Here is a 19,731-nt window from a genome sequence, read left to right on the forward strand (position 1 = left end):
CAATCTGGTTACTCGGGTTGCCGTTCAACAAGTACTTCGAATGCACCACGGACCAATAACTCAGAAGGGATTGTCGGTTGGATGCGCAGAAGGGGCGCTCCCCAACTCTGAACTTCACTCGGGCTCTTCTTCAAATGTCACAGCCATAGCTGCTTTAACTTAAGAGTGGTGTTTTAGTGAGTATTCCAAATAGTTTTCAGTTATACTATTGTCACTGTGGATATTTGTTACAAGCTGTTAAGCTTTTTAGTGACCTAGACAACTACCTGAAGCTGTCTAATGGTTTTAGGCACACGAGGACCAAAAGGAAGGTGCTTTCCCAGTGTGACTGTTGTGATGTTGGCTACAAGGTTCCTTGTCCTTCCTCCTGTGTGCAGGCTAAAATAAAATTTAGCCAAGCCCTGCAAAACCACTTTATTAACTGGAAATTCTTGGTAATCGTGTGGCGTGCCTGTATAATGAGCTTACCTTGAGAGGTGTTCAGGCTCAGGGCTAGCTAATCCTTAACAAAGGGGATGAGCTCGGCTGGGTTGTATTTGAATGGCTTGGGCCAAATCGTCAGCGGTATAAAGCAACTGTCACAGAATAATCAGGGAGGGAGAAAGAAGATTTTTCCAGTGCTGTGTGGTTATACTAAAACATTTTCAGTGTCGTATGATTGCTCAACTAGCTTATGCTTACTCAGTGTTCTTACAAAACTGAATTATGAGCCATAAAAAAAAATTTCTGATTCTATAACCAATTTTCAGTAGAGGGTGCTATGTATCTTTTGCACTTGATCTGCACAGGTTCTATGTTTATGAAAGATATTTTTAGTTGTTAATTTATTATTCAAAATTTAGTTCAATTATACCTTTGCTTACATTAGCAGTGCAGTTTGCTGCAGTAGATCTTGATAACATTAATTTGATTCTGCAAATGAACAGATTTTCTGTTTAGCAAGATTCAATGTTATACTGCGATCAGCTCTGTTGTAATGATTTTATGATTAGACAGCGTTTGCTCTATTTATATATGGTAATAAATTTATGGAATCTAGTTTATAGGCTTACAAAAACACAAACACCACCATCGCATTTCTTACTGGTATTTGCTGTCAGTGTGATAACGATGTCACCAGACAAGACGTACAGCTTCTAAGTAGCTGTGCAAGCGATTCAACATCAGGAGAGTAGCAAGTGAATGTCGGAAGGAGTTTGTGTGGAAAATAGGGATAAGGAGGAAAAAACCAGCAAACGTGAGCTGAGGGGAACAGAAAATGAGGAAAGGTTAAGAAGAGATATAGAGAGATGAGGCTGATGAATAAAAAGGATAGGAGGCAGATGAAGGCCAGATGATGGCTTCTGGTTTTGGAATTGTTGCTTTGCTAGCTCTGCCTTCCCAATTTCTCTGCGCTAACTGCCTTTTCAGGCCTAGGAAGTTTTCTGCTTTTTCCCCACAGGCAGTGTCCCAGCTGCTTGCAGACTCTCCTGCCGCTTGCTGATAGGTGGAGCTATGATTTTTTTTCTGTAAACAGAAAACAGACTATGGGCTCTCTTGGCTTTTCAGTTATCTTCAAGTCTGGTGGGAGATGATTTGATCTCTTAAGTTTATTCTTGGAAGAAGTCTTACAAGTAAAAGAATTCCGATTTCTGAGAACTGATAGAGCAGGGTACCATGGGAATATCTTGGCCTATCTGTCTGTCCTTCTGCCATTTCCATTCTTGGTAAACCGTGGGATAAAAGATGTGGTCCAATCTAGAAATACTCTTGACTCCACTTGGCTTTTGTAGAAAGACAGCTAAAGATGCAGAAAGTTTTTTTTTTGGAGATTAATGTTTCATTTAAAAAGGCACGAGCAGCCACTGTGCTATTCCTCTGCTGTTTTGTTGGGTCACCTTTTGGGCAGGAATTCCCCAGGGTAGTGTTCCTCCATACCTTGGGCTACGCTAGTATTTTTTCCTGCTGTAAACAGGGACTCCCAGAGTTGTACCCACAATGACAAGGAAAAGGACAGCTCAGCCTGAGGAAACAAACAAAAATATCCATTGCCTTCCTTCAAGCTAGACAAGGTCACCCTTGAGTAGGGAACTTCAGAATATGCAAGAGGCATGGCTGTCCTCTGTAGTCCTTATATGTGGGAATCTTCCTTCCTGACATGCCTCTAGACTTCCTCCCCTTTCTGCCTGCCTAAATCTGTTGATTGAGATCCAGGATCTTGGATCTGTTCCCATCCCTTCTGCACTCTTTTGTTATTGACTGATGACAAGGTGCTAAACAAGACCCACAAAGGAGATAACACTCTTACAGCGGGCTGCCTCGTGGCTAGGACATGAAATGGGTTGTGTGGGATCAAGTCCTCATTTCCTAGTACTGTCCAAAGGCAACATGACAGCTATCCCGACTCTGTGGAGCAGACCATGCTTCTGCCCGTAGCTGGAGGAGTGGGGAGTGCAGGGGAAGCCATTAGGGTCAGGAACACGGGGCTGATAGCTCTGCTGGAGTGGCAGATGGTGAATATCAGATCTGGGATCCAAGCCTGATTAGCAATTGGAATTGATAGCCTTGAAAAAACTGAACTACCTGGCTCAGAGACCAGAGGCAGAATGGCCCCTCTGGTGACATCCTGGGGCTGCTGGTGTTCCTGTTGGTCCAGGCAGACCTAGCAAGTCTTGGAGGGGAGAAGGAGAAAGAGTGTGTGCGTTTCAAGAGGTTGATGTGGCTCTTCAGCCCTGCTTCTAAGTAATCCAGACGTTGAACCTTATCCCAGCACAGCATGAAACACTATGGCTTAAGTTAGCAGTTTTGTGCAGGACAGCCACAAGGCTGTAACGAGTGTAACATGACAGGCTTTGGGAATTGGTGCCCAGAGGCAAGGAAGGTTGAGTTCACTAAGATTAATACGGTGGCTTGGGGGCAAGCGTAGGGTGTGCAAGATAAGAGTTTTATTCTCTGCCCCATCACAGGCTTCCTGTCTGACTATAGACAGATTGCTCTAGTTTCTTCCTGCTTGTCTTTCCTTTATGGAAAATAAGAACAATAGGTATTGACTACCTTGTGTGAGCATCGAGGTGCTTTTACCTCACGCAGATATGAAAGTAATAAGAGCCCAAGGCAGGCATCCGGAGGCACAGGGGTAATGAGCTCAGAGCAGGGAGCCAGATGTATAAACCCCATTTTGGAGAGAATAAGCAAGAAGTATTCAAAATAGATCTTTTTCCCCAAGTAACAATTATTTCGTTTCAATACAGTTCTTGCTGAGACTCAGTCAATCATATCATGGTAGCACACAAATAGGTATCGCTGCTGTAAGTGCAGAAGATTTCCTCGTGTAAACGGTTTGAGTGCTGTAGCTACAACATAAAGCAGTAAACACAGGAAAAAAAAAAATAAAAATAGCACCTTTCTGGGTGCCCTCCTGAGGTGAGTTTACGCTCAGTATGGGGGCTATCTGAGCGAGCCTTATGCGAGTTAGCTCATGTATTTTAATCTTGCTAGAGCAGAAGGAAGTTCTTGTGGCCTGAATTCTCAGTAGGGTAAATTAGTGCTCACTGAGTTCAGTGCAGGTAAGGCCAGACTCGCTTGGGACCTAAGTGAGCATGTTTAAAAGCTAATCCAGGATCTCTGCAGTAGCTACTCTGCAGTTTTGCTCTGTAGATATGCAGCTCTTGACCTGTATTATTGTCAGTAGACAATAATAGGCACTTCTGAAATGTAATTCATTGTAGCTGTTCATCTCAGGATGAGAAAAATTATGATACAAAAGAATCTGTTTCTCTGTGGTGGCTGTAGTAGACCACGTGTATCTAAATCTGGGTGTTCACTGCTTTGTGGGCCTGGGCTAGATTTCAGGTACGGAGGTGGAAGGCTCCATGTCCTGTGAGCCAACCCGTAATCTAATTACAGGCTTCCTCCTGTAACGTTTCAGAAATACTAGGAAAACACTGCTGCTTAAAACAGTCTCTTTCTTTTCTGTCCTCTGCACAGTGAAATACAATTCAGCTCCTCTAGTACTACCACTTCAGAAAGCCAAGAACCATCTTCTGGAGATCAAGCAGCAAGTGCTCTTCAGCAGCAGCTCCTACTGATGGTGGCACGAAGGACCCTTTCAGAAAGCCCACGGGTACATTGTAATATCTCAGTTTCTAGCATTTTGATGAACTGCTTTATAAACAAATGCCGCAGGCTTGGTCCTGAGACAGTGTTGTTGATTTTTCTATGCTACTTTGCCTGGTATTGCTCATGTGGGAGAAGGTGTATTTTGTGTTGATGAATGTAATTCAGCTGCTTTCTTCTGACACTGAGTAGTGTCCTAGGGGAGTTCTTAAAGACTCCATCACCTAAAAAGTTGATCTTCTATCTTTCGTCTTATTTCATTTGAAAGAAAGAGGACACAGCTTATTAGTGTTTTAGACACACCACCAGATTTTAATAGTATGAAGCATTTACTCAGATTCACTAGTATCCTAAAACCTCATGTCTGGTTTTGCTTTTCTGAATCAGGCAACCAGACTTCTGGATGTCTGTTGTGGAATGTCAGACCCATCTCCTCAATGCAGTTGGTAAAAGAAAAAGGCCCTCAGAGTTCAGTTTATATGGTAATATGTGGACATACTTGAACTTTACAGTGTTTGGGGTCTGTGACCAATGGCTTAAGGCTGTAATCTGTTTTTATGGTTCCTTTTATAATAACTTTAACCTTCTCTTTTCTTCCATGGCAAATTCTAGTTTGATATTTATGAATAACCTTAAAATGCCAGTTAATTATCTTTCATCTTAGATTTTGCACAGGAACTTCAAGCTAGAAGCAACTTGTACGAAGGAACTAATTTAAATTAAAAATCAGGAAATTGTCCTGAATTGTGTATTTCAGATTTGGACAGAGACTTCCATCTAACAGCTCCAGATATTTATAATCTTGTAAACTGCTTCTAAATTAGAGAACAATTATCATGCCTTTTTTTTCCCCTCTTCTGGGAAGACCGCGCCATTAAGAAGTAAGGCGTATTGCTCAAGATCACATAGCAAGTTTGTAACAAGGCCAGGCAGTAATTTCAGAACTTCCTGGTTTCTGAATTCTTTTTATTAAACATGAAATTCTGAGCCTGTGTAGGTCAGGAAAACTTTTGTCGTTGATTTCAATGAAGCTAGGGTTTCACACTGTCTCAGATGCCGTATAAATTTATGAAATGAGTTTTTATAAGGCCTTTTTTTGATAGGAGGCACAATTAGACTTAGTGACTTGCTCAGAGCTGGTCAGAGAGTTTTCTAGACACAGCTCAAAAATCTGACTCCAGCCCAAGTATTGCAAGCCTCATGTAACGGACTTCATCCAAATGTTACAGTCCCTCAGGAGCCAGGCTGTTCGCTTATGCACTCAGTTAAATGCACGTTTAGCTGTTCTGAGGACTGAACAATCAGATCCTCAGGTGTTTTTTAATGGACTCTTTGCCACCGTTTTGACTTTTTTATTTAGTTATAGTGAGCAATCTAGATTAGATGAGTGAAGTTAATGATTGCAGCTGATTGAGTTTCACATTACTTTGTGTTGGAAAATAGGACCCAAGAGAAAGCTGTGCCACTATTAGCAACTGTAATATTTTAAAATATATTTTTTTTCTTTAAGAATGCCCCCGGTCCATAATTAAGCAACTCTTTAAAGTGGTTATAGAAATGTTAAAATTTGGAGTACCTAAATTACTTTTAGATTTGAAAATCAGTGTGGTGAAAGGAATGCAATCAGTCTCACAGCTTTTAAATTACCTGGAATTTTTAATAAATGAAAGACTGCTGAACAGCCCAGCATCCCCTTGCATGTCTGAGCACTCAGAAACTCGAGTGAGTTACTGTCCTGTGCTGACAGTAGCTGAGCTACCCAGCACTGCGTAGCTGTGCACTTCTAGTCAATTGGAGGCATGAAATAGAAATTCAAGTTTATGCATTTTTTCTCTGAAGTTTAAACTAGCCTGTTTTACCTCGTGTTTGCCAGCAGATTGAGGATATCAATGAGTTAGTTCCCAGCTGACATGCAGAAACACATTGTCACATGTAAATTACGTGTAAAATTCCTCTTCCTGGAAACTGAAGATTAGAAATTATTCCAGTAATCTGAGAGAAAATTTAGCAGTTCCTTTGTACAGGTGGACACGTTTTTTTCTAAACAAAAACTGTGTTTTGCTAACAGTTACAATTCAAGATGATCAATTACTTCACCCAGAAATCCCCTTCTTTGACTAGGGAAGTTAATCTAACACAAATAATTCTAATGTAAACATTGCCTAGATATCCATGATAGATATATTTATATCTAATAGATATATTTAATATCTAATGTTGATAAATTATCCTTAACAGTGGAGGGACTAGAAGGAGGTTGAAAAGCACTGGACTTTGCAATGATTAGAAATCTCAAATTCTTCTTGAAAGAAACATAAGTGATTCCCCTCCTCTCCCACACCCCAAATCAATTATTGGTGTACCTTGGAAAGAAATCACTACTTTGCAGAGGGTTTTTTTGTTCTGTTGTCTGGCTTTGCAGGCTGGGCTGATGGTCTGTAGATAAGCCTCCTTCCCCATAAGTGTTGGTGGGGTGCAGGTGTAGAGTTGGAGGAGATCTGAAATGCTGTAATTCAAACAGACAAGAAGAATAGGCCTTAGAATCTGACAAAAGCAATTTTCAAAAGGATGGATTTATGGTTGTGATGGTAAGATTAGAGACTCTTAAACTAGTGATAGTTATGCTGTTTGTGCTTGTTTGGAATTCTTTTTTTCCCTCCTCTTGCTGTTCTTGAGGATGTACACCTGATATGGTATTAGAAGTGTCTCAGGAAAGATAAACAAAGCTGTGTTCTGGAAGGAGGGTTGATAAGTCATGCTTCTAGGCCTTAAAGCCTACTTGATTTTTTGGTTAAAAACAAGGGTTCGTCCTATCATGTGTGGTTTTGCGTTGTGCTGAAATTAGCCTGACACATGGAAAAAAAATTCAAAAAGGAACTTTAGACAAGCAGTGAATTGGGACTAAAAAATAATTATTTTTAAAATGAATATTTAGTATTTATGTTTAACACATGTTATCACTGTTGATCTCCACAATTGATATAGCTTCTGTCCATCTGCAATAATTAAGCTGGTGTTATGTTTTTGTTTCTAATTTAAAATTAAGAAAGTGAATCTGCTCCCACCATCCCTTTTAGAAAAAAAAAAAAATCTGAAACTTCATGTAAATTTGGCCTTTTAAACACCTGTTTTGCTGCAGCCATATGTCAATGTGGAAAGAATGGTTTGTGTATTTCTCATTTGTTTATTTTTAAAGCAACCCAGCCAGGACCCTGAGGATTCTTCATGTTCTTCAGCACAGCGGAAACTGAACCGGCAGTTTTACAGATTTATTATATTCCCTGGCAAATGGATTAAAGTCTGGTATGATCGTCTTGCCTTGTTGGCATTGTTGGACAGGTAAGCTTTATTTTTCATGCAGTTCTATGTAGTGTTACAACGGGTGGCTCCACATGTCCATAGTTCACTACAGAAGGGAAAAGTGAGCACTGTATTAGTGTCTTATATACAGGTTGAGTAGATAGATGCTTTTGTTTGCTTTAAGTTGAATAAAATGTTTTTCTTCAGAGTTTGGTTTTAGTGGTTCTTGCTACCCTTCATCCTCACACAGAGACTTTGATTCATGTGAGCCACCAGGCCTGTAGAATAGTCTTTAAGTTGACTCTCATCTGTTGGGTCCAATGGTTCTGAGCTTTTGGATGAGAAAATCAGGTTTTTGTGCAAAAACACAGAAGTGGAAGGGTCCCAGGATATTGTGAACTAAGTACACCAATCTTTTTTAAAAAAAGAAATTACGGAGTGATGTTCAAGAGATCTTTCAGCTGGTTCCTCAGTTCCAGTTCAGGTTTACTTGCTTAGAGAAAATTTCCTGTCTTGGCATCTCTCCTTTTTCTAGTCGCTCAGTTTCATTTGGCATCGACTCTTCAGGCAGTGCTCTTTGCTATTAGACCTCATGCGGTAAGCTGCCACTACTAGGAGCTTCAAACATGTTAGCTTGCATAGCTAATGGCTGCTGGCTCTCCTATCTCAGTTTTTGGGTGGGTGCTATACCATATATGTTAATATGGGTTCCACAGCAGAAATTTCAGATTAGTTTTACATCCTGCAGAAATCTGGCTATATAGTCAGGGAACTTCGGTCCAGAGCAGATACTTGCTCATCTGTGGTGTCTTGTCTCTGTGTTTCAATAGAAAGCATTTGCTGATAAACTCTTTTGTTATAGCCTGAATATTAACAGTGTTTTTTATCTCAGCTTCTATGTTCTAATAGAACAGATAAAACGAATAAAATATCAGATGACAAATTTGGTCTTTCATCTAATTCTTTGTTGTCAGATGTATATTTTTCATTAAATGAATGTCTTATTTCCTCATGTAAAAGTGTTTGGGGTTTGTTTTGTGATTATATTTTTTTTGGTTGGTTGGTTTCAGGTTTTTTTTTTTGGTTTGGGGTTTTGTATTTTTGTTTGTTTGTTTGGGGTGTTGTGTTTGTTTTTTGGGTTTTTTTTAACATTCAAATCAACTCTACTGTGGAATTCTGTTTGGGAAGTGTGATTGGAGTGTGCTGGACTTCACTGCGTATGCCTTTTTTCTATACATCTTAGCTGTCACAGTGGATAAGGTCTTTGGCATGGGGGTAAAGTCCTTGCTCCAAGGAATATATAAATATTTGTACTTCTCTTAACACTTTTATTCACACAGGACAGAAGATATAAAGGAGAATGTATTTGCTGTCCTTCTAGTAGTTCTTGTTTCACTTCTTGGATTCCTGACTCTGAATCAAGGCTTCTGTAAAGACATTTGGGTTCTGTTATTCTGTCTCGTGATGGCCAGCTGCCAGTATTCTCTCCTAAAGGTAGGACACAGGTTCATATCCAATCGCTGAATTCTCTTCTAACTTCTACGAAGACAAAATCCTGTAAACAATTTTTTCTGTTTTGTTTTTAGAGCGTTCAACCTGATCCTGCTTCACCAATACATGTAAGTCTTGGCCAGTAGAACAAGTCTTTCTCCTTTCATTGTCACTTGTGTACTGTGAAACAGTAGCCTGTTCAGTGAAACACAGGTATAAGTGGTTTGCTGTTCTAGGTGATTTATGAAAATATGCAAGATGTTGTCTGTGATTTTGAGACTTTGTACTACATTTAATTAATTTTAAGCTCTTTGAATTTATCACTGCTATTAGAAAAGTGCTTTATCTTTGAGCTAAAATGTGCAGTAAAAACAAATGTATCTGGACTAGTTTGCTGAAATTCAGTCCTGTGACATCAGGCAAGCTTTTTTTCTGCTTTTCTTTAGAAACAATAACTGAAAACAGCAGAAGGTCCAGATTAGCAACTCAGTCATTGGTCAGTTGGGGCTTTAAATCTCTCTTTTTTTGAGATTGAGCATTGATTTTTTTTTTTATTTTTTTATTTTTTAAATCTGGTATTACAGATGTATTTCTCAACAATATTATTAGCTCATCAAGTTGCACAGGTGTTTTCTCTTTGTTATAAGATGGTCACATTTTCTGTGCCTGTGTCCTGAAGAAATGGCCAACTCTGTGGGTGAATGCAGGCTGTAAGGATATTTGCTGGTTGCTATTTGTTGAGTGTACCTGAGAAACTGAACTCTGATGGTGACAAGCACCTTGCAAGGAACCAGTTCCTTACCCAAGTCTGAGGTAATTACAGGACTGGTTTAGGAGCATCATCCTACCACTGCAACCTGACCCCTCCACCTGTCACAGTGTCTCAGCATTTTTGATTTGCAGATCTTGGAAGACGTTTCAGTAGTCATGAGGTCCCTTGCTTGCTTTTACACCAGGTGCTTAGTTGCTCACATTTCTTATTTAGCTCTTTGAATGTTTTTGACGACCCCCTTTCTTCCCTCAGTGTTCAAAACCAGCATGTTGAAAACTGCAGGTCTGCTGAATTATTTCCCCTTGGCAGGGAGCAATTACTTTTGTCAGTTTAGAGGCTAGAAATACAGGCTGAACTTGAAATTGAGGTTATTTACAAGTGTGTGCTACACATTTCACTGAGATGGATTTCAGAAGATTCTTAGTTTCTTTTCCATGCCAGTTACTATGGGGTGAATTTATGGTATTGTTGGTTATAATGCATTCACAGGAAATATCTGCATAAAAAGTAGGGAAGCAACTTACACATTGTAGGGTAATATTTTCAATACATTAAAGAAATATTCCTACCTCAGTAAAATGTTGGGGTTTTGGGGAACTAAAATAATGTTATTTGTCAGTTCAGCTAGCACGTGTCTAGACATAATAATGTGAACTGTAATCCAATAGTTTGCACTTATTCAGACATTAGTAACGTGTACATTTGTTTAAAGTGGGTGGCAAACAGTTTAATCAAAACTGCATTATAAACCTGTCTAGCCTGTATTTTTTTTGTAGTATTAAAGACAACGTAGCTAATGAAATTTAACCAGAACATGTTTTGTGCAGAATCCAGGTTTGCATTTCAGACTCCCACAATACTGTTACGAGTATTATTCACCAGATTGTATTCTGTGTGTCATGCAGCGGTGTGGCAAAGCAACAACAGGTGTATTCCCATCTTCCATATGCTTCCATTTTCTTGCAAACTTTTTGGAGCACCGTACAGACTCCAATGGAAATAAAATTTAGAGAGGTCTTCCACAATGGGTTTTATAGGTGGGAGGTATTATAGATCAAGTTAAAATAGAAGACTAGCTATTTCCACATTATATCTTTTTAACACAACAGGTATTTGGTAAAGGCTTGCTTGAGCTAGTAAGCACCACAAAAAACCAAGACAACAGGAAGGCAAGAAAAGATACTCCATGTACTGTTTCATAATTCATGTGACTACATTAAAATTAAAGACAATAACATCTCTTGATGTTAATGTAAGGATGCAGAACAGCAGAGGGATTAAAGAATGATCAGTACCGTGTCGATGAATGAAAATGCAGATGAGATTTTTCAGTGTGAAACAAACCATCGCGAGCCACACATTCGCGCACTGAATTAATTTCTATTCTTGGATCCATGAGTAGCTGCTAATGTCTTATGTTATCTGTGCCTGCCAAGGAGGTTCCAAACTTCTTCCCTATCTCCCACATGCAGACTTTGTTACTGTTTGATGTGACTTTGTCATCTCCAGCCTATACCATTTTGAAAGAGTCTGCTTTAAAGAGACCATCCAGTGAATTCGGAAAGCACAGTGTCTAGGGATGCACAAAGTTTTTGTTCTGAACTGGTTCCGAGTGCCAGTGTATTCACTTCCTGGTGTTGAGGAGGAGCTTGCTGGCTAAGCCCTATAAAGTCTGGTACAATTTTATTGGAGGTCGGATTATTTCTTGCCACATACCATGCTAGGGTCTCTGAGCTGAACACTGTGCATTGCCTGTATACTGTCATTGTGGTAAGGGGTGAGTTTTGAACCTATATCTAACTCAGCTAGTGTTTTGAATTTTATATTAATTTATACTTATTTTATTGAATTGTGATCACAGTTCTGGTTTTCATCAGCTTTGGTGTTTAAATGAGACCTTCCTGGGTTCTACAGCTACTGTTGGCTACTGGCGTTTATTGTAGCTCCAGGTTTAGTACTGTTGCCTGCTACAAGATGAGCACCTTATTTTCCTGTCAGCCTGTGCTTTAGCCTTTCCAGTTCTGGTCCGTTGGGAGCTGGTGGCCTTTAGTTGCTGTTCACACAGGGGTACGCAGCTCTGGGATGGTGAAATTCGGGAACTGCCTTCTCAGTGGAGTGGTGAGGAAAACAAAAAGTCCATCCCAAGTGTGAGTTGTATCAGTCGATTAACAGCGGAATATAAGGGAGGTGCCAATGACTGCAAGATATTAAATTCAGACATCCGAGAGATCCTGGTCATGTGCATTTCAAGGTTTTAGACAAGTGACTTTGCCTGCAGAGTTTCTTGATATTGGTTAGAGGCAGCAGCAGACTGGGCAATAAAGGCTGTGGCTGTATTAAACGCCTATATAGAAGGATCATGAGAGCTTGTCTGTAAGTCCCTCATAGACACCTGTAAAGCTCAGGAGCTAGCTCGGGTTTACAAAGGCATTTGAGCTCTGAAAGATTGTAATTATGCTCATAATAAGATTTACAGAATCGCTTGCATAGCTTCATTGTCTCGGTCCCATTACCTGCCAAAGCAGATAGCTAACTCAGTTGGGTAGCTACCATAAGCAGTTTCATAAATCCCGTAAGGCACTTAAAAAGTATTTTTAATTTGTCCCTGTAAGCTTTTCTGTAGAACTGAGCACACATGCGTTTCTTTAATATTAAACCTTCTGTCTTTTTCCTATTGCATGTCTGTATGCACAAACAAAAAAATCATGTGACCTTTCTGAAATTTTCCCATCAAAATGCTTTGCAGCCAAAAGTGCCGTTTTACTAAATGGAAGTGTTCGTGGAATCATTCTAGCTTTGTTCAAAATCTTCATATTTTTATCAAAATAGGAGTTGCACCAGTGTTGTGTTTCTAAGATGTGAATATGTTTCTGAAACATATTCATGAGAAACAGCCTGAAAAAGTCACTGACATTTTTTGGCAGACTTAAGGGAAAGGAAGACTTTTCATTGAAACTTTTATCAGTGGAGAAAAAATGATTGTTCAACTAATTAGATGTAAAATATAAAAGGAATCCTGCTTCATTACTTAAATTCTTCTGAAGGAGGATGGAGAGAGGAATAGTTTCACCCAGATTAAATTGGTTTTGTATGTCAAAATTTGATGGGTTTGTCTGGCAGAACAAAATGAGTCGTTAATATCTAAAATATCTTGTTGATAGAACAGGAAGTTCCGTTCAAATACACGGAAACACTTCTTTACGATGAGGGTGACGGAGCACTGGAACAGGCTGCCCAGGGAGGTTGTGGAGTCCCCTTCTCTGGAGATTTTCAAGACGCGCCTGGATGCAGTCCTGAGTAATGTGCTCTGGGCAATCCTGCTTTAGCAGGGGAGTTGGACTAGATGATCTCTAGAGGTCCCTTCCAACTCTGAAAATTCTGTGATAAGTTGCACTGCCACATGCCCATTTTGGCGAAGGGCTGTCTCGCTTGGCCTGTCAGTGGCAGGCACAAGAGTGCTCCACACTTTTTTTGGTTCCTGAAACCTTGAAAAGAGGAAATGTAATGTCCACCCCCCAGCTGCGTCTTTCAGGAGGTGATGCACCATCCCAGTGGTCTTCTCTCTTCGAGAAGAAGGTGTCTGCTCTTGGTCTCAAACCAATCCTGTCCCAAATAATCCCCCTCACACAAAGGATGTAAATGGCAGTGAAATACAGCACTAACACTCACAGCGGTTCCTCTTTCTTGTGTTGCCTGTTCCCCAGATGTGGAGGCTGGAGTGTCTGTTGCACTCTGGGAAGCCCGTTCAGCATCCCGAGCAGTGCAACGGCTGTGCAGCTGGTCTCCTTCTGCGTGCATCGCTGCTCTTGCTTTGCTCCTGTTGATCCGGCAGTAGGCAAGATTTCCTTTTCAGCATTCTGTCTCATTTCCCGCTGCCACCTGAAAAATAGGGAAGGTAGTGTTTGCTCACGTTTTGCAGGCTGTTCAGACAGCCTTTGAAGGCTGCTTCTGCAACTCTAACTACCATTATTGTTGTTAGCATGGTAAGAGTGATTTATTTAGAACGAAGAGTTAAATATACACTGTAAAATGAACCAAGTATGTCAGTGCTCTGCCTGGAACTGAATGGTGTGCGGAGCTAAACCCCCGGACTTCTAGTCATCAGCTCTTACCCAACTGCCTTCAAATAATTACCATGCAAAGTAAAATCTGGGTTCTGTAATTCAAGAGGTAAGACAAGAATGGAACATCACGATAAAAGAGACTTTGGTCTGGAGTGCACATCAGGCTATAAATCCTTAAGCAATTGTTTAGATGCAATATTTACTGGTTTCTTTTCCTAAGGCACAGCTTGTACTTAAGATAAATGAACTGAAGTTTATAACCAGCCAGAAAGTAATATTTTAAGTGAAATTTTTAAGTCAGATTTTTATCTTTCTAATTCTCCTTTGATTTTTTTCATGGACGTATGTCCTACTTAAAAAAAAAGAAAAGGCATTAGTAAAATCGAAACTCTGATTAAACAGCTAGGATTTGTCAGTCTGACTTGATTCATATTCCATGGATGTGAGGTGCAATGTAGGCCTGTTAGTTCCCTGCAATCTGCCACCTTGTTAACTGATTGATCCCAAAAGAGACTACAGATCAGTTAATAGCAATGCTAACATACGAACTTGGCTGGCAGCCAAACAAATATGACTGCTGTTTCAAATCAGTAAGTAGACTCGAAAAAGAAACGATCTTTTATTATACTCACTTAAATTACATTTTACAAATTTGAACAGTTTCGCAGCAGTTTTATTCAAGGCAAACTTGAATCCCTGTCACTTTGCTCCTGGCTTTTCACACTCAAAGAATCTTTTGACTCAGCAGTGTTTAAAATGTCTTATTTACCCTTAAGCTTGCTACCAGGAGAACTATTAAGATTTTTCTTCAGTGTCTATTATTCTCCCGGTCTGACAACCCCACTGCAGTGTTTTGTAGGATTAGTGTGAATCAGTCATGAGAGATGTGTATGAAAGATGTAAGATAAGGATCCTTCTACATATTAATTCCTTTGGATCATCGTTTCAAAGTGCTGCATGAGAGACCAGAAACTGCTGATGAGTGTCACTCCCTCCAGGAGGGACTCTGGTTTGCTGTCGAGTCATTCAAATCAACAAAAAAAAATTGAATTGTAGTGATGCAAAAAAAATCAATCTCCATGCCTCACACTGCACCTAGGAGGTGCTCTGCTATTTTTTTTACTTCCCTAAATGCAATTAAAAGTTAATTTTATATTTCATAAAGTAAAAAAAAAAAAAAGCCAGGCTAGCTGAAGCAGACATTCATTAAAATAAAAGTGATATGGACAAAAATTCTTCTTCTGTTGAAAAGAAAGGTTCAGTCAGATTGAGATTTTTTTTCCCCACAGAAAATGACCACTTCTGCCATTAGTGTGTTTTGAAAGGTCCAGAAGGTTAGATTTTCAAAAGCATAAATGATTGTTGGAGTTAGTCTTAACTGCTTTTTGTGCCTTTTGAAAGTCCCCTCTGGAGAAGATAAAATACCGTGTAACATTTTTATTATTAATTAGTATGTATAAGTCATTAAAATATTTTGTCTGACTCCTGACCCCTCTCTCCAGTTTAATGCAGTGCACGCAGTAGGAGAGTGAATACAAAATTCAAATACTTTTTTCTTTTTTTTTTTTTTCCAGGGGCACAATAAAATCATAACCTACAGCAGGCCTGTGTATTTTTGTATATTGTGTGGCCTTATTTTGCTGCTAGATGCTGGATCTAAAGACACAAATCCTCCAGTTTATACAATGTATGGCTTGAAGCTCTTTTCGCCTAGATCCCTCCAGTCAGCCAGAGACCATGTAATAGGTGAGTCAATATTTTTCCTAGGACTGTAAAAATGAATTAAGCGTTAGCCAGGGAAGCCTGTGTTTTCCCATGTTGGCAATCAAATGCATGTTATGGAGGCACAACTCTAAGTCAAATTGATAGAAACATTTGGAATGACTTAAGATGGGCGTGGGGGGGATGGGACATGGGGGGGACAGCTGGCAACCTTCCCTCACGTAAAATGAGTTCTTAATGAAGTGAGGCTCATAGAAAAGTCTCTGTAGAAAACTAAGAGTCACTGATATTATTAGCAAAAGACATCATGTGTGAAATGCAGTTAATCTTTGTAAGGGTTTGTCTGTGCAGAGCAGTTACTGCAGAATAAGCCGAGTTTTAAATTTAATGCCCGGAAGCTAATCCGTGACAAGTCCTCAGGTGGACATTCTTCCACTCATGAAGAACACTCTTTTTCTTGGTTTAGTTTAGGTTAATCTTGCTGTCTACGTGATGAGTTAGTGTGGAGCGGCCACCCTGCAGTAGCTCTTCCAACCTGTTTCCTTCTGGAATCATACCCAGAGGTGGCTGAGGACATTCAGGTATTGCCCCAAAACAGGACTGATGGTCCTTTGGCAGTAATTTGGAGTGGCCACAGCTGGAAATACTGCATTCTGTCAGGACACTTCTTGCTGTTACACACTTGTAGTCTGTAACTGTGGTGCTGGCCCTAGCTGTGTCACAGCTACACGTGCTGAACTGGACTCAGGTTATGTAGCGCAACACTGTTAGGTATGAAGTAGAAAAGTTAAAGTTTACTGCAGAAGTTGTGAAAACTTCCCAAGAGCTGTGTTGTGGCGTACCAAAGACGACCCATTGGCTTGTGAATTTAGAACCAGGAAAACTTACTGTGGTACAGGAAAAAACTTTGTGGTGTAAAGCATAAAGACCTTTGAGGTCTTTGTTCACCTGTGACTGTTGTACTTGCTTTTTGCTATACTCGAGCCAGGCTATTACTGCCTGAAAGGCATACTATTTTTAGGAAAGCCTTCTGGTCCTTTATATGGGTTCATTGACTCCCAACCCTTCTCACCAGAAACAGGGGAATAATGAAGACCTGCATCTCACTTATTTTCATTAGCTTCTTCATTACTTTCCTATGGTCTCATTAAAGTTTCTTCTTACATCTTATTTTCCCTGCCTGTCAAAGGTGAACAGTAAAAATGCTGATAAATAATTCAACGAGAATCTTAAATGACTCTTGGGATAGAGATAAATGAAAAACTATAGCAACCAGTGTAAGAAAAAAAAAAAAAGTGTGGTTATAAATGTGCTAATTTCGGCTGGCCTCAAAAGAGATGGTGGAGCGGGTTCCTGAAACAGCCTGGAGGGGGTGGGGGAGAGAGGAAATACAGGCTCGTCTTCCCAGCTGGCATCTGTTGAACGAGAGAGGGAGAAGAAACCATTTCCCTTTGCTTGTCCGCTGTTCGTATTTTGCCAGCTCTGGGAGCTGGCACATCTGTGGGTGGGTGTGTTCAAGTGATGTTTGGTGCCATGCCCCGGCGATTCCTTGCATTGCCTCTATGGGAGTCCCAGCTTCTGGCTGCCATCAATCCTTGCAAGCATTCACAGTGCAGCGACTTCCCTAAGCCACGGCAGTCGGCATCCTCCAGCATCTTGCTGCACTTTGGGTACAGATTCCCTATAGGCACTGAAGGTACAGAGTTGTTGTGGGCAGTATTTGTTTTGGGAGGAAGGTTGGCCCCACTGAATACCAATGAAGTATTGCTATTGTTTTGCTGTTTTGCCCATTTGCTATGTATTTTTGATATCTTGTTATTGGTTTGTCATCATAAGGTGACTTTTTAATTTATATTTTACTCATAATTTATTGTAGTATTCAGAGTTGATATGTTGGGAAATCAAGGCATTTTTGACTATACGCTACAAGTATCCAGCAAAAGGAAAAGTTTTCTATTTCAGGTGTTTACTATGGTAAGAAGGTAAAGTGATGGAAATCATAGAAAGGACTTGCCAATGAACTAGCGTGATGCTGCATAGCGTACTATGATAAAAGTCTTGAAACAAGGTTATAAAAGAAAATCAGTGGAAATTTGTTAGATGTGTAACCTAATTACTTAAGAAATGTGGCTTTTAACAGGTCCATTTCTTTGCAAGCAATCTATTTAGGATCTGGTTCTGTTTTACTTTAAATTGATGCTGGTTCTGCTATTGATTTATATTACTTGGGGGATCATGGCTTTAATTCATTCTAACTGTGGTTTTCATCTTGAATTTCTTATTTAGTTGACCTTTTTACTGGATTTGCATACGTAGTGCAAGTAAGGACAGAGTCAGCCTCAGTCACTAGGTGCTACAGCTGTGGTTAGTTGACTAAAGTAGTTACACAATTAATGTATGATAGTTTTTGTGATGAAACCATTTAAGCATTAGACAGGCGGGTGGAATTATTAGGCAGACATCTCGGAAGAGTAAGTATCAGGCGGTGGCAAAACTTTGTGATAGCAAGTCCTCTGCCTGCTACTTTCAGCAATTACTGAGCTGCTGTCAGGGGAAGAAAGCCTCTGTAAATGTTACCCTCTTATGTTCAGGAGGGGGAGAACAAAAAGTCTATTTCTCACTGAAATAACACTCCCCCCCATAAGAAAGCATGTATTATTACATAGCAAATGGACTAGTACTCAGATATATCATTTTTTTTAAAAAACAGTAATTTTCTAAACTTCTGAAATGTTTGCAGTGACATTGCCACTGAGTTACCATTCTACACTTCTCAAAAGACCCAAGGTTTCCAAAGTCAAAATTTGTGTTTCCCTCCTACACTTATCTGGCAGCTACTCGTTTAGAGGAAACCTTCAAACTGCAGCGTTAAATGCCAGCAGCTCACATAAGCATCTCTTAGTGGTCCAGCTCTTTAAGGTGGCGTTCTGTATGGAAATGTGTGATACTGAAACAAATCGTCTCTGGAATTCATAATGCAAGTCTAGCTGATTAAGCAGTTACTTTTATTGTCTGCTTCCCACAAGGCAAACTACTGCTCCTAAATTCAGTCCTTTTGTTAGTGACAACTGTTTATTTTCCTGTCTGGTATACTCCTTTGTGCAGGATGAGATAAACAAAGCTACCCTAGCTAAAGAAGTTCTTGTGATTATTCAAGGTCTTAATAGAGAGAGGGTGAAGTGAGGACATTGCTGTGGTCAACCAACTTTTCCCTCCTTTTTTACATTCACCCCTATGTATTTCGGTGTACTGACATTATAATATCTCTGGTCTTGTCCTTCCTTCCCCTGCTCTTATTCAGCTCTTTCTGAGGTTACTACAGCAAAGGCAGTCGCTTGGACTCTTAAGTCAGTAGTCTAAGATGAGTTCTGGCAGTTCTGCAGGTCCTTTGCCCAAGGAACAAGATCTCCTGTGAGTTTCAGCAGGGAGGTTTTGGGATAGTTGATCCCACGGCGAGTCCATATGGCCTTCTGGGCAGTTTGCTGTCATGCCGTTTTCTTCGAGTGGTCCTTTCTTGGCTTGGTACCGCACGGTGGAATATCTAAAAGAAGAGCAGAGTAGTAAAGGAAGAAGAGATAAGTAATGGCATTTGCATGTAAAAGATTGAGAAGACCGTGTTTCCTCATGCTCTTACGTATGTATAATTTGTGCCAGAGACAGGAAGTTGTGATGAAGGGCCCATTGTGCATGCAAGTATACTTAAGTGAGCCCTGTCTGTGTTTAACACTTGAGTATGTCATTTTGTTATCCTGTGTTTGACTTCCTCAGCAAGATTTACAATATTAGATAGCAGCAGTGTATAATACAATGAAGATAAAAGCTGTCAGATCAAACTTGCTGTATTGTTTTCTTTTAGCACAAGATGCATTAGTAAAAGGAGCGGGGAGTAACATGTGAAATTAGCATTCAACAAAGAACACAAATCCTATTGTTACCTTCTTAAAATTTGACTGGGGTGGGAAGGGGAATAAGTTGTACTAGTGATTTGTTTAATTTGCTTTTTATGAGAACGAATAGGAGGAAACTGCAGTCTTCCTAGCGTGTAAACTAACAAATACATACTTGTTTACGGGGAATAGTGGCTGACACACATCTCTGTCCTTCACCGTGCGGAACATTTGGTACTAGTACAACCAAGCAGTAAGAATATGATGAAACCGGTGCATGTGTCCTTGAAAGTTTACAGTATTGGAGACTTGGGCCAAATGTGTGTTTAGATGCTTTGCTAGACAAATGTGCTTAGCGTTTTCTAGGGGGAAGCTGAGAGTAAACGGATGGGAAGGAGGA

General features: G+C 40.0%; 1 protein-coding gene across 1 annotated transcript in view; it reads left to right on the forward strand.

Annotated features, from left to right (window-relative positions):
* PCNX2 (pecanex 2) overlaps window positions 1–19,731 on the forward strand; it is a gene marked incomplete at its 3' end in the record, with an annotated part of 160,028 nt that overhangs the window by 34,871 nt on the left and 105,426 nt on the right. Inside the window, exons 9-13 of the mRNA XM_082480798.1 lie at window positions 3,967–4,102; window positions 7,292–7,434; window positions 8,736–8,889; window positions 8,982–9,014; window positions 15,297–15,468. Coding sequence (XP_082336924.1) covers window positions 3,967–4,102; window positions 7,292–7,434; window positions 8,736–8,889; window positions 8,982–9,014; window positions 15,297–15,468 — 638 coding nt within the window. The remainder of the gene's footprint in view (window positions 1–3,966; window positions 4,103–7,291; window positions 7,435–8,735; window positions 8,890–8,981; window positions 9,015–15,296; window positions 15,469–19,731) is intronic.

The sequence above is a fragment of the Vanellus vanellus genome (assembly GCF_965231255.1).
Source record: "Vanellus vanellus genome assembly, chromosome: 3".
In the NCBI taxonomy this organism is placed as follows: domain Eukaryota; kingdom Metazoa; phylum Chordata; class Aves; order Charadriiformes; family Charadriidae; genus Vanellus; species Vanellus vanellus.